This window comes from Rana temporaria, chromosome 8, assembly GCF_905171775.1.
Source record: "Rana temporaria chromosome 8, aRanTem1.1, whole genome shotgun sequence".
Lineage (NCBI taxonomy): Eukaryota > Metazoa > Chordata > Amphibia > Anura > Ranidae > Rana > Rana temporaria.
The window spans coordinates 143193054-143208706 of NC_053496.1; the positions used below are offsets into that span (position 1 = coordinate 143193054).

Below are 15653 nucleotides of genomic sequence, written 5' to 3' on the forward strand. Positions count from 1 at the left end.
CCTGTTAAAAAAAAAAAAAAATGTTTTTTTTTTATTAGACCATTACATTCGGCATTGTAGCGCGAGCTACGGTATGCCGGTCTTACATTTTTTATCCCCGTACTCACTGTGCTATCGATGATTGAAGAATCCGGGGAATGGGCGTTCCTATGGTGAGAGAAGGTGATTGACGGCCGGCCCTGGCACGTCACGCTTCTCCGGAAATAGCCGAAATAGGCTTGGCTATTCACGGCGCCTGCGCATAGCCTGTGCGCAGGCGCCGTGAATAGCCGAGACCTACTCCGGCTGTCTTCGGGGAGCGTGACGTGCCAGAGCCGGCCGTCAATCATCCTCCCTCTCCATAGGCACGCCCATTCCCCGCGGGAGTCGGATTCTTCAATCATCGATAGCACAGTGAGTACGGGGATTAAAAATTTAAGACCGGCATACCGTAGCTCGCGCTACGATGCCGAATGTAATGGTCTAATGATGTGAAGGAGGGTGAACCACCGCTTTAAGTAGTTGGACTGTTGGTCTATGGCTTTTTTTTTGTTTGTTTTTAGTGAAAAAAATGTAATTGGCTTCCAGGAAAAAGTGAGAACATTACTGTGGAAAATTAAAAAGCAAAAACCAGTGTTTGTTATTATGATGAGACCCTTATGTTAAATATATTGATAAGAATAGTCACAGACATTTAGATACTATAAAGCCCCTTATATTTATAATATATGAAATAAACTGTGTTTTGGGTGATTTACCCTAAGTTAAGAACAATTGAACAATTGCTTGCTGGTTAAAAAAAATAACAGACACGCATATATTATGTGTATATATATATATATATATATATATATATATATATATATATATATTGTTTTTTTTATTTTTTTCAGAAAGTAATTACAGAGTATAAGGTTATAATGGTTTGCACAGCTCAAATGTCTAGTTCCACATTCACAATAAGTACAGACACCATCAGTGTAATCGCAAGACCCCCAATAGACCTATTTGCACCATTGCCTATGTCTTCTCCTTCTTCATCCTCCTCTGTCCTATCATCCCATCCTCTGATCCCATTCTCACTTGGCCCAGGCTGACCTCTGTAGAAAGAGGAAGGCTTGGGTGGAAATGACAATCCTGACAGGTTCCCCGTGGGCAAAGGACTGTGTGAAGTGCAGAGCCGCATGTCCCGTTCCTCTAGAAAGCGCAAGTCCCTCCCCTTAAGAGCAGGAGGGGAAGCGCAAGTTACTGGGGAGCTAGAGACACCTGGGGAAGATCGAAACCAGCCCCATAGTGATCGACAACTGCAATCACAGTGCCATGGGTTTCCATTGAGGCGTAAGAACTGGAGGGAAGGCAGAGAACGCAAAGAGTCTCCTGAGAGAGAAGGGAGGCTGTTATTAAAAAGAAAGAGAATAGTAAGGCTACTTAAGCCTGTAAAAGCAGCAGGAGAAATAGTCACTAAGCGGTTACTATGAAGTAGAAGGCGATCCAAGCTTGAGAGGCCAAAAAAGGTACCAGCGGGGAGCGACTGTAGAAGGTTTCCGTACAGAAATAGCTGTGTAAGATTTGACAGATCACCAAAAAGGCCATCCTAAAAAAAAAGAAGAAAAAAAAATTAATGATCATTATTGTAAATAAAATAAAAACGGTGATGCCACCTTCTTTAAACTAAAGTTGTATAAATAAATTCTCATGTTAGAATATATCAGTTATACTGAATGCATGTTCAAAACAATCACACTCTATATTTCAATTAAATCTGTCTTGTTCAAAACACCACTCTCAAGAAGACTGTTTGCTTGATAATAGGTAGCACTTTTCTAGGTGACTGAGTTGTTTTATTGAGACAGGAGCCTAATTTTATCAACTATTGAATTCAGGTATGTCTATCAAACTATATTTATACTTCACAGTGTATGCTTATCTGAGGAGATACTTTGGGTTCTTGATAAGTAGACAAAAATGTAAGGCATTTGTAATGAATACTGGCTTTCAAAGAAGTTTTTCTCTTTCAAGAAACTTCAGTTGTGTTTCATACTGCAGTAACTTGGGTCACCTCTAAAATTCCTACCAATAGGCAGGGCCGCCATCAGGGGGGTACAGGCAGTACACCTGTAAGGGGCCCGGAGGCCCCCAGGGCCCCAGATGGCAACTCTCCTTTTTTTTTTTTTTTTTTTATAAAAAAAAAATATATATATTTTTTAATATATTTTTATTTTATATTAAAGGGACATTTTTTTTTTAGGGGTCCAAAGATCCCCAGGGCCCCCAGATGACAACCCATATTTTTTTATATATTTTTTTATTTAGTTATATATATATATATATATACATAAAAAAAAATATATATATATATATATATATATATATATATATATATACATACATACATAAACATATATATTTTTCTATATATTTTATCTTTCTTTATTTCTTTTTATTAAAGGGAGGTCCCCAGGGCCCCGGATGGCTACCCCCCTTGTTTTATATATATTTTTCCTAATTTCTTCTTTTTTTGTAAAGGGCCCCCCCCCGCTTCTCAATTCGTGGCAGCATCCCCCCCCCCCCCCGGTTCTCTGCTGCAGGGGGCCCATGATGCCTGAAGCTGTGTAAGGGGCCCCATAATTCCTAATGGCCGCCCTGCCAATAGGTATATTTATAAAGAGAATGTGACTTTCACCAAAAATGCTCTGGCAGGGAATCTTACAGGTCCATGTGTTTTAAGCAGTTGATTGATTCTCTATCAAACAATGTTTAGTAAAAGTTACATCTTCTGCATTATATAAACAGTAGCTCCCTAAGTCACTCCATGGAACATTTAGCTCATAAGCTTTGTAGGTCCTCCATATGCTGGTAAGCACTTGGGTGGTGCCAATGATGTTTGTAATACACATTTGTCTGTCTGGGTCTAGGTCCAAATCATCCATCACGGCATGTGTTAGTATCATCTGCCTTTTATTGTAAGCTAGTCAGTGACTAGAAATGTCTGTTTTTCATACCTTACTGTGGTATTTACTAATGGAGTGCATTTTAAAGTGTATTTACCTATCTTAAGCTGGCCATACATTATACAATTTTCTTATTCAATTTCCTTTAGATTTACCTTCAACTATGTAGAGCAAATGCCTGCCTGATTGCATACAAACTGAAAGTATTTAGGTTTGACCTCATATGATTTTGCAAAGCTAAAACAAAAATCCATAAGTGCTAAAACTATGGCTCATGTATAGGAATGTCATAATCCAACAAGGTTTGATGGACTGAACCCTGTGCGGCCGTCAACCACTGGAACAATGGATATACAAAAATAAGGCAACTTGGGGATGGTGCTCTATGGGTCAAATTCAAAAAGTACATGAAAAATCCTAAATTGAATAATTAATAGTTTATTGCACTTGAGATTAATCAAGCAAGAACTAAGGGAAAGTCTATGAATCTTTAAAAAACTGTATTGGTCAAGGTATGACACAACTGAAACACTGATATTAACCACTTAAGGACCGCCTAACGACGATATACGTCGGCAGAGGGGCACGGCTGGGCATAAGCATGTACAGATACGTACACTTTAAGAGCTCAGCCGTGGGTCGCGCGTGCCGTCTGTGGCGCGCTTGCAACCCGGTCATGAGCTCTGTGACCACGCCTGCGGGACCCGCGGACCCTATCAACCGCTGGTGTCCCGCGATCGGGTCACAGAGCTAAAGAACAGGGAGAGGTAAGTGTAAACAAACCTTTCCCTGTTCTTCCTAGTGAGAGTGTCTCTGATACGATGCGCCGATCTATTTCTATGTGGATCTGGCCCTATAACTTTTGCACAAACCAATCAATAAACGCTTATTGCAATTTTTATTACCAAAAATATGTAGAAGAATACGTATCAACCTAAACTGAGGAAAAAATATGTTTTTTTTATATTTTTTGGGGATATTTATTATAGCAACAAGTAAAAAATATTGAATTTTTTTCAAAATTGTCGCTCTATTTTTGTTTATAGCACAAAAAATAAAAACCGCAAAGGTGATCAAATACCACCAAAAGAAAGCTCTATTTGTGGGAAAAAAGGACGTCAATTTTGTTTGGGAGCCACATCGCACGACCGTGCAATTGTCAGTTAAAGCGACGCAGTGCCGAATCACAAAAAGGGGCCTGGTCCTTTAGCAACAAAATGGTCCGGGGCTTAAGTGGTTAAAAAGCAAGTATTAAAAGGCAAACAATATCACTTGATGGCTTCCGGGTAGAGAAGGGTTAACACGATCCAAGCGGTTGGCTGGTGAAACATCGAGAAAAGGTGTTAGTCATGTTGAGACTGATGAAAATGCGATTGGAGAAGGTTACATCCCTCTGCCAGCAGAGTGAGATGAAACTAAACCTGTATCCAGAGATGGTAAATAATGGAGAGCAGGGAATGGCACTGCCAACCGCTGGGGATTCCTGGGTTAGTAACAGGAGGAAGATGACATCACCCGTGTAGGTGGACATTGTCTGTTGTGGCCAGTGTCTGAGCTGATAACACATGGGAGCCAGGACGTGCTGCATGTGCCGGGTGGCGTATGTCTCAGCCTCCAATTTGAAGCAATTGAGCACCGCCAGACGGACCTGGCACGCTGGGTGACAATGCGCAGCAGTGCCTCCCTGCCCCTTTGTCCTCCTGCACATCGAGGCCATGCACAGCGCCCTGACAGCCACATCCTAGTGGCACTGGGAGGCATTGACGTCTTCGTAAGTGAAATATACAGTAAAGTATAAAGTACATACTTAGTACTTGGTTTGGGTCCCTTTTGCAACAATTACTGCCTCAATGCGGCGTGGCATGGAAGCTCTCAGCCTGTGGCACTGCTGAGGTGTTAAGGAAGAGCAGGATGCTTCAAAAGTGGCCTTCAGCTGTACTGCATTGTTCGGTCTCATGTCTCTCATCTTTCTCTTGGCAATGCCCCATAGATTCCCTATGGGGTTCAGGTCAGGTGAGTTTGCTGGCCAATCAAGCACAGTAATCCCATGGTCATTGAACCAGGTTTTGTGCTTTTGACAGTGTGGGCAAGTGCCAAGTTCTGCTGGAAAATTAAGTCAGCATCCCCATAGAGCTCGTCTGTGGAAGGAAGCATGAAGAACTCCAAAATCTCCTGGTAGACAGCTGTGTTGATCCTGGACTTAATGAAGCACAGTGGACCAACACCAGCAGATGACATGGCTTCCCAATCAACACAGACTGTGGAAACTTCACACTGGACTTCAAGCATCTTGCAGTGTGTGACTCTCCATTCTTCCTCCATACTCCGGGTCCACTTAGCAACAGACCAGGTCCGTTTTTCTTTAGCCCAGGTAAGCCATACTCTAAGCTTGACACATTTTCATAAGCATTGCTTTTATTTCTTATATTTTTACCTACACTGAGCTGAACTGTTAGGCCTCGTACACACGACCAAACATGTCTGCTGAAACTGGTCCGCAGACCAGTTTCAGCGGACATGTTCGGTCGTCTGTACGTCCGACCGGACAATTTTCCGGCCGATCGGACAGGTTTCCAGCGGACAAATGTTTCTTAGCATGCTAAGAAACATGTCCGCTGGAAGCCTGTCCGTCGGACATGTTCGGTCGTCTGTACGACTTACCGGACATGTCCGCTCGGCCGAAAGCCCTCGCATGCGTCGAAGTGATTCGACGCATGCGTGGAAGCATTGACCTTCCAGGGTCGTGCACGTCGCCGCGTCATCGTCGCGGCCACGTCACCGCGTATCCTGTCCGCAGGGATTTTGGTTTGATGGTGTGTACAACCATCAGACCAAAATCCGGCAGCGGACATGTTCGATGAAAACAGTCCGGCGGACCGTTTTCATCGGACAGTCCGTCCGTGTGTACGAGGCCTTATACTTTTTTTTTTTTTTTTGAACATTAAAACCAAATTTAATGAAACAAAATAACTAGATTAACGTATCTAAACTAAACAAAACTATTTTTTTGTCATGTTCACGTCTAAGATTAACTCTTGTACAAAGAGTTTTATTGAAAAAACACATCAACAAACAAAAAAGAATACAAAAGAAAAAAGCAGTGGAGGACACACCATAAGCTTATCATATATCAGAAAAAATAGTCCATAGACCTGAGATCAGTCCAGCTCCTAGGGATCCGAAAACAAATCCAGAAGGCCAGCAATAGAATGTCCTCAACTGAAGTGGCCTGCTAGATTGACCTAATGCTGGCTTAGGTAACATACCGGTTAACACACCGGGGTAAATGTAGAACTTAAAAGCACAGTTGTTGTACGATACACAACCTTACAAAAAAAATAAAAATAAAATAAAATAAATAAAAATAAAATAAAATTCAAGCAGGCACATAGCAGAGGATATCAGTATTCCAAATTGTAAATTAAATAATGCATCCTGTGTCCAAGGCCAACAGGACCAAGCCTGAGGGCCCAAGCCACAAAGAACAAAGAAAGGGAGGATGAAAAGAAAGAAAGCCAGCTAGAAAAGTAGCATGAACAAGTAGCAATGGAGAGAAAGAGGAATAGAAATAGAAAAGAACAGCAAGAAAAGAGCAAAAAAAAGAATAAAAGAAAATAGAAGAAAGAAAGAAGGAAGGGGGTCCACGGGGCGGGGGGAACAGAGACTCATCAAAGAGAAAGTAGTGCTGGGTCAAATCGTGAAGGGTGGTTGTAAGCCACCCAGGGTTGCCATACCCGGAGAAATTTATTGTGGGTATCTGCTAACACAGCAGTAAGTTTCTCATTAACCATAATATCATTAATGCAGTTTTTAACTGCTTCGAAGCTAAGAACCGGGGTCTTCCAGGCCCTTGCAATGATCAATTTAATTGCAGTAAAAACATGCGCCGCCAACTGGCGTTCAGGACGGAGAAGCTCCGTGATCGGTTTCCATAAAAGGGCCTCAAAAGGGTCCCTCTTTAAGTTGGTATCAAAGAGGTTACGGAGCAACGCATAAACTCTTAGGCCCCGTACACACGAGAGGATCCATCCGCTGGAATTGATCCGCGGACCGGCTCCAGCGGATAGATCCCCTGGTGTGTACAATCCAGCGGATCTGTTTCCGCGGATTTTTATCCCCTGGGATGGATTTCAAGCGGATACAAATTTGAAGACATGCTTTCAAATCTATCCGCTTGAATCCATCCCAACGGATTGATCCGCTGGTCTGTACAGACTCACCGGATCAATCCGTCCGAATGGATCCCCGCATGCGTCGTAATGATTCGACGCATGCGTGGAATTCCTTATATGACCGCGTCGCGCACGTCGCCGCGTCATCATCGATTCAATCGATTGGCCAAAATCTTAGTCAAGATTTTCATATCGATATTAATTAAGGAGATTGGCCTGAAGTTAGCCCAAGAGGAATGGTCCCTATCCGGCTTCGGGATCATCACAATGTTAGCGGTCAGCAGCTCAGGGGTGAACGACTGACCCTTCTTTATGGAATTATTCATGGTGGCCTTATACTTTTTATATTGTATTTATGATGCCAATTGCCTGACAATAAAATCACACTTTGATTTGTCTGCTTAGTGGTATCCCCGAGCGTGACTCGGGTGTTTTTTTCATGCTATTATCGGTATCCCCGAGTCACGCTCGGGGTAGATGTGCAGAGTGTGCAGCGGGGCGGCTTACCTTCTTGCTGAATCCACAGGCTTGGTTTACTTACCTTGTCCCTGGATCCAGCGATGCATCCCCGCTGTGTGAGCGAGCGGGTCCTCGCTCGATTCACAGTGTCCCCGTGTGCCGCCGATCTCCGTTCCCTGCGACGTTACGACGCACGGGGGCGGAGAACGGCGCCAAATTCAAAAAAGTAAACAAACACATTACATACAGTATACTGTAATCTTATGGATTACAGTACTGTATGTAAAAAATACACACCCCCCTTGTCCCTAGTGGTCTGCCCAGTGCCCTACATGTTCTTTTATATAATAAAAACTGTTCTTTCTGCCTGCAAACTGTAGATTGTCCATAGCAACCAAAAGTGTCCCTTTATGTCAAAAATGGTTTTAGAAATTCGTCATAAAAAAATAAAAGTAAAATAAAAGTAATGACAGCAACAATTCTGCAACTGAGCAAATTTCAGTGATTTTGAGTTGATTACATTATTAAATAATAATTATTATTATAATTATATTATTATTTGTTATAATTATTTATAATTATTTATTATATTATAATTTATCATTTTGTTTTTAAAAAAATTTCATACCCGGGATGCCTACTAGACTCTTCTTTGGTCAGATTTAAATGAGTTATTCCTAAGAATTGCAGGCCTACAGTATAAAAAGCCAAATTTCCTTGCAAATAATTGTACCACTTTTGGTACGTAATTCCAGACAGAATCATACCGCCAGGGAGGTTAACTCAGTCTGGCTGTCAATGCTAATCATTCAGAAATGCCTAAAGATACAAAAATATTACATATCTTCAATATTTTTCATTTTGACGAGCCAGGCACTGCTGTCTTTTTTTTTTTTTTTTATGGAAATCTCTATCCTTGATGAGAGGGGCGAGACTACCACAATTTTGTGAATATATTTAAGTCACGAGAAAAAGAACCTATCAACCAAGATACGTTTTGTGTTTCGTCAGACGTGGACAAGAGGTCCAATGACTAAGTTAGCTGAACATCTGATTACGGTAAGTAAAACGGCAGAAAAAAACAGAGGACACTTCGGCTTGTTTCCTGCGCCCCCGTACCTCAGGCCAAATTAGGTACTGCAGGCCAACGGTCGGCTTTTCTCGGCTCTTGTGCCCCCGTACCTCAGGCCAAATGAGGTACTGAAGGCCTATTTTCGGCTATGCTCAGCTACTGCACCCCCGTACCTCAGGCCAAATGAGGTACTGTAGGCCTATTTAGCTTAAATTAATCGTCTTGCGAGTCAACACTCGCAAACCGAGTCAGAATAAAAAAAAAGTTGCTCGCAAATCAAAACGCTCTTAAACCTAGTTACTCTTAAACCGAGCTTCCACTGTAATACATTTCCCACAAACCAACCCCCAATCACCCCCCCCCCCTCAAAAAAATGCACATTTCCTATTTTGCCTATATGCGCCCACCAGACTACGCTTCCATATTTACTGAAGACCATTCTTCATATTAACCTCTTCCATACCGGGCAGTTATACACACTTCCATACCAGGCCTATTCTGGCACTTCTCTCCTACATGTACAAATCATAATTTTTTTGCTAGAAAATTACGCAGAACCCCCAAACATTATATATGTTTTTTTAGCAGACACCCTAGGGAATAAAACGACGGTCATTGAAACCTTTTATCTTGCACGGTATTTGCGCAATAATTTTTCAAACGCCTTTTTTTGGGAAAAAAATTGTTTCATGAATTAAAAAAATTTAAAAACAGTAAAGTTAGCCCAATTTTTTTGTAAAATATGAAATATGATGTTACACCGAGTAAATAGATACCTAACATGTCATGCTTTAAAATTGCGCACACTCATGGAATGGCGCCAAACTTCGGTACTTAAAAATCTCCATAGGCAACGATTTGAAATTTTTTACAGGTTACCAGTTTAGATTTACAGAGGACATCTAGTGCTAGAATTGTTGCTGGCACTCTAACGCACGCGGCGATACCTCACATATGTGGTTTAAACGGCGTTTACATATGTCGGCGGGACTTGCGTGTGCGTTCGCTTCTGCGCGCAAGCTACCGGGGACAGGGGCGTTAAAAAAATACATTTTTTATTTCTTTTTTTTTTTTATATATTTATTTCTTTTTTTACAATTTTTTTTTTATTATTTTTTTTTTTTTTATCACTTTTATTCCTATTACAAGGAATGTAAACATCCCTTGTAATAGGAATGTGTGTGACAGGTACTCTTTATGGAGAGATGCGGGGTCAATAAGACCCCACATCTCTCCTCCAGGCTGGAAAGCATGAAATCGGTGAAAAAAAATTCACCGATCTCATGCTTGTGGTTGCTTAGCAGCCGCAATCGCGGCTTTGTTTACTTACGGGGACCCGGGCGTGACGTCATCACATCGCGCCCGGGTCCTCCGACGGTCATAGAGATGACTGGTGACCATCTGGTCACCAGTCATCTCTATGCTTCCTGCGAGCGCCGGACGATTCGTTCTCCGGGCCCCCGATGGCACGGGAGAGCCCGGAGAAGCACCGGATGGCGGCGGGAGGGGGGGATGTCCCCTCCCGCCGCCTGTAAGAACGATCTAGCGGCGGAACCGCCGCTATGATCGTTCTTACGTTGTGCAGAATCGCCGGCAGTTTAGAAGGATATCTGAATGATGCCTCTAGCTGCAGGCATCATTCAGATATCCACCCGGAAAGCCCAGGACGTCATATGACGTCCACTCTGAACGGCAGAAGTTCTTTGTGGACGTCATTTTACTATGGGCCGGTAGGGAAGTGGTTAATACTCCTTACTGTAATATATATATATATATATATATATATATATATATATATATATATATATATATATATACTTATGCTTATCCCCCTCTTATATCATTATTAGCTTTCTTCTGTATCATTAATTCACTCAACTGATTGTTCAATTGCCTTAAATTAAGATTAATTGCTCTTATCCATTGATCTATCTTTGGTGGATATTTTGATTTCCATTTTTGTAGTATAATGTTACGAGCCATATACATAGCTCTCAGCCACATCACATGCCTTTCAGCTGGAATGGTGCCTAGAAAAGCTACTGTATCTTTGGTTTAAAGTGAATTTGTGTAAAACATAGCGAATTTTAAATATCAAAAACACCCTCCCAATAGCAATTCAGTTTTAGGACATCGCCACAGCATATGTATAAGTGTACCTGTATCAGTAGTACACCTTGGAAAGTTTGGTGTGTCTGATTTATCACAAGAGTATAGGGGTATAATGGGATCTATGAATAAGCATTGTGAGGAACATAAGGATACTTCAAATAGATTCTTCAGCGCTTGTTCCCACTCTTCATCCTATAGTGTCTCTACACCACCGCCCAAAGCTGTTCACTTGTGGATTAGTTCTAATGCCTTGTACACACGATCGGTTCGTCTGATGAAAACGGACCGTTGGACCGTTTTCATCGGACGAACCGATCGTGTGTGGGCCCCATCAGTTTTTTTCCCATCGGTGAAAAAAAATAGAACCTGTTTTAAATTTTTCTTATGGTTAAAAAACCGATAGAAAAAAAACGATCATCTGTGGGGAAATCCATCGGTCAAAAATCTACGCATGCTCAGAATAAAGTCGACGCATGCTCAGAAGTATTGAACTTCATTTTTCTCAGCACGTCGTTGTGTTTTACGTCACCGCGTTCTGACACGATAGGTTTTTTAACTGATGGTGTGTAGGCACGACTGATCATCAGTCAGCTTCATCGGATAACTGATGGAAAAATCCATCAGACCGGTTTCATCGGATGGACCGATCGTGTGTACAGGGCATTAGGTGTTTTTATCTGGTTTCAACAAAACTATAATAATTGCTTCCTACATAGAGGGTGGAAGGTGACCACATTTCAATGCTCTATTAAATACCTCTAGTAGTTCAGGCATCAAATCAGATCCATAGACCTTATAAACTTCCCCCGTTAACCCATCTACCCCCGGTGCCTTATTATTAGGCAGACAAGCAGAGGCAGATTTGAGTTCCTCCAATGTCAAGGGCTGATTCCACATCTCCCTATCATCTACTGATAGTTATGTTAATGTAATAGAGTTAAGAGAAAGTTGCAGTTCATTCTAGGATACTTTACTACTATACAAGTTTTTATAAAAATCATCAAACGCTCCTGCAGTTTCAAATCGAGAAACTTGTAGATCAACTACTTGTGTCATTGGTTTCTGCGCTTTTACTATTGCTGTTAAAAGATGGCCCGTATTTTCCCCACCCTCAAAATATAAAGTATAAAAACCTTGAGCACCCCCCTTATGTAGCGCCCCTTTACCTTCAGAAAGGACGCTATGTTAAATTTAGTGGGGGAATGAGATTATGTTGCTCTCATTCTTGATTTTGGTAAATTTGACTATCGCCAAATCCTGGATTGTCCTGTGTGTCAGTCTGTGCGTCCAGAGATACGGTTTCATCTCTTGACGGCAGATGGCGCCAGAGGGATCCAGGCGGAGCCACTTCTTCCCAGCAGCCAATGAGAGGAGTTGGACCTCGCTGTGCATGCTGGGGAGGGGTATTTCTGTGGCGGAAGCCGTTCTGGGTTCTTTGCGGGTTCCTGGTTCCAGGTGCGGCGCCCACCTTTAGGGTGTGCGCACATCGCGGGCCCCACCACTATGGCCCACCTGGCCTGGGGTCGCGCGCTACGTGGAGTTACAGACTCTGGGCCATCCTGGCCTGGAGCGACTGATGCTGCCAAGGGGCCCCAGTGACTTACTGGGTCCCCACTTCTACTGAGGAGATCCCAGGCTGTATGCCATTCGGTGGGGGGGATTGGCTTGAGGAGAACCCGGAGGCAGGTTATCCAAAAGGGCTTGAACGGACCATCGGGGATCTGGTGACCGGAACATTGACAGGTACACTTGCACTGTCAACCGGTGACCCTATCGTAATTTACTGGGAGGATTCGCTCTGCTGTTCAACTTAAATCTTGCACTAGGCCTGTGGCAGAGGCCTCAACATTCAATTAGAGCCAAGTCTGTGGCAGAGACTTGTTCCTCCCAGCAACCTTAAGTGGCACTCCGGCTGCCAGGCCTGTGGCAGGGGTCTGTCCGGAGGCACTTCACCCACTCTGGATGGAGTGGCGACGCATTGATACAACTACAGAATAGCAGGATTGCTTTTCTCTATCCAAAGTCTGATACTGCACGGTTCCTTTATTTCATCAGCCTTTCCTGTCTACCTCGAGTTGATGTGTTGGTCGTGTTGGACCAAGAAATAAAGCATTCAGAAAACTTCACCTGCAGTCTGGATATTAAATTACTGCTCTACTCACTACCTTCACCCCTAGACATCACATAAAGTTAACTTAATACGCCGATCCCAAATCAATCAGCGGCTCCTGAGGGGGTAGCGCTACACTTATATTTACCTAAGCCCGATATTAATTCAGCAATGTGCACGAGGCTCTCTCCCTCCTCATTGGTCATTGGCTCCTGCTGCTGTCAATTACAGAGGGGAGTAGCAGGTGGGGCTGAGCCGTGCTCTATGTGCAAGCAGTTTGCTATGGGGGCACCTGGCAGGAGCCAGGGGCACTGGTGGAGACCTGAGAAGAGGAGGACCGGGGCTACTCTGTTGCAAAACCATTGCACAGAGCAAGTAAGTATTACATGTTTGTTATTTTTTTTTATTGGAAGGTTTACAATCGCTTTAGGTAGTTTTAAATCAGAAAATGCAAAGTTCCTATAATGCACTGCTTTACGTGCTGTGCTTTCTTGTTAACGTGGGTGCAAGGCTTTAGATTACTTTTAGGTGCTCTTACATTATATGAAAACCAGAGTAATATCTTAAATGATGTTATATGATGTTCAGCAGCAATAATTGTGATATGGATAAAAACAGACCAGAGTTCTACTTTAACAAATAGGATAGAAAAATGAGGGAGAAATAACAGGTGGTAGTGGGAGGACTGTAGGAGTTTCTGACAGAAGCGCAGCAATCAGTTTATATATAGTATATGACAGCATTTCATGCAATCACAGAATATACATGTCTAAATGTGCATGTGCCTTTGAGCATAAGTTACAGTCTATGGCTTATACAGAAATGTAATCTGTATAGTTAAATCATAGAATACTTAGGCAGCTGGTATGATAACTAATTAAATGCTCACATCACTTATGAGGCACGTAGTGACATGTAAATTATGATTTGTATATGAAGGAAAACTCTGGTCAAAAAAGCAAGAATTGAACTCTGCTTTCATTTCCTTCTTTTTTACTGTGTAGCCAGTCCCCTTCGGCCAGGATTGCAATGGTTTTACCCTGCAGTGTAAGATTAGAAGCATGTCCAATATTCTGGATATCGAAACAGACAGGCTATGAAGTGATATGTGGCAACCTCAGCCTGGGTTCCAACTAGGCCACATCCTAATGTGTTTCACTCCACCCTTCGGAGCTTAAAGTAATTATTAAAGGCTGTATTAAAAAACAAAATGACATAACAAACAAGTTATACTTACCTGCTCTGTGTAGTGGTTTTGCACAGAGCAGCCTCGATCCTCCTTTTCTGAGGTCCACCCCCGATGCTCCTGGCCATATAGAGAACACTTTGTATTTTCTTAAAGAATGCAAAGCCTTCCCTGATTGAATGAGGGGGGTCGTGCCTCTCCACCTCGATTATGAAGGTAGTTTTCGCTGTATTTGGGTGATATATTAAAGCTTATTTTATGTTTATTTTAATGCTGTTTCACTATTCATAGTCACTATTTACTTGCAGTAAATAGTTTGCAAAAAGTGGAAATAACGCCAACTGTGCAAATAAGTGCAAACCATAACATAAGTTGTGCAAAATCAAGTGCAGAGTAATTATAACAGAGTTAAATAGGGAAGCTACACAGTACTCATCTAGCTCCGAATAGTGGTACACAACAGAAAAGTTCTTAATTGGCAGATTAGGACAAAGATAGTCCCCTTCAAACCTATTGATTCCAGTGACAGCGTGTCCCGATCCAGAGCCGTATGTGTCACACAACATTCTCTGTAGAGGCAAGAATTACCAGTCTTTTATGACCCCCAATATAGAGTGGTCATAAAAAGCTCTTTTATCACGGCCTCTCACTTTCTATACCACCAATGGTTGAATGATCTCAAATACCTCTAACCAATTCAGCAGGAGCAACACTTTACACCACTCTCTCCAATTCGGCAAGACCCACAGCTCACATCACAAAGTAGGATGGAAAACACAACTTCCATAGTGTAAATCCACAAAAAAAATTGACTTTAGTGTGTAAATGCACTCACAGTAGTCTGCAGAGCATGCAGCGCTTGTAATTGAACAGTTCTTTAGAATGCCAGCATTTAAAATGGCCCTACTTGTTTCATCATAATTGAAATCATCAGGGGCACAGGTGCCATCATGACGTGCCCCTGATGACATCACTTATGACAAAACACCTAGGGTGGAGCCGAGACTTGTCACCACCCATGCAATGAGCCATGGTCATTTTGGATACTAGCATTCTGGAGACCTCTGTAGTTTTTAAGCGTTGTATGCTCTGCAGACTACTATGAGTAAATTTACACAATTAAGTGACGTGCTTGGCTTTCAAGCTTCCTCCCGTCCATGGAAGGAGCACAATACCCAGCTGAAGACAATGGGACACAAAAATCATGCATAAAGTCAAAAAGATTCTAAATAGTGGCCCAGATTCAGGTACATTTGCGTTTTATTTGCGGAGGCACAGAGCAACGATTTTGCCCTGCGCCCACGCAAATATTTTGCGCTGCCCTCGATTCACGGAGCAGTAGCTCCGTAAATTGCGAGGGCGCGCCGGCAAAATTGCCCGGCGTAAGCGCGCGCAATGTAAATGATCCAGCCGGGGGCGGGAATCATTTAAATTAGGCGCGCTCCCGCGCGGAGCGTAGAGCAAGGACGTCATTTGCTTCAAAGTGAACGTGAATGGCGTCCAGCTCACTTACGCAAAGGACGTAAAATTTGAACGTCGCGACGCGGGAAGGGCGGTATACTTTAGCATTGGCTGCCCCTACTATTAGAAGGGGCAGACATTTACGCTAAAG

The 15653-nt window shown here is 42.6% G+C and overlaps 1 protein-coding gene across 1 annotated transcript in view; it reads right to left on the reverse strand.

Moving 5' to 3' along the window:
• Positions 1-858: 858 nt before the first annotated feature.
• Positions 859-15653, reverse strand: part of RTN4RL2 (reticulon 4 receptor like 2) — a 125084-nt gene continuing 110289 nt past the window's right edge. The window contains exon 3 of the mRNA XM_040320808.1: positions 859-1573. Coding sequence (XP_040176742.1) covers positions 914-1573 — 660 coding nt within the window. The 3' untranslated portion in view covers positions 859-913. The remainder of the gene's footprint in view (positions 1574-15653) is intronic.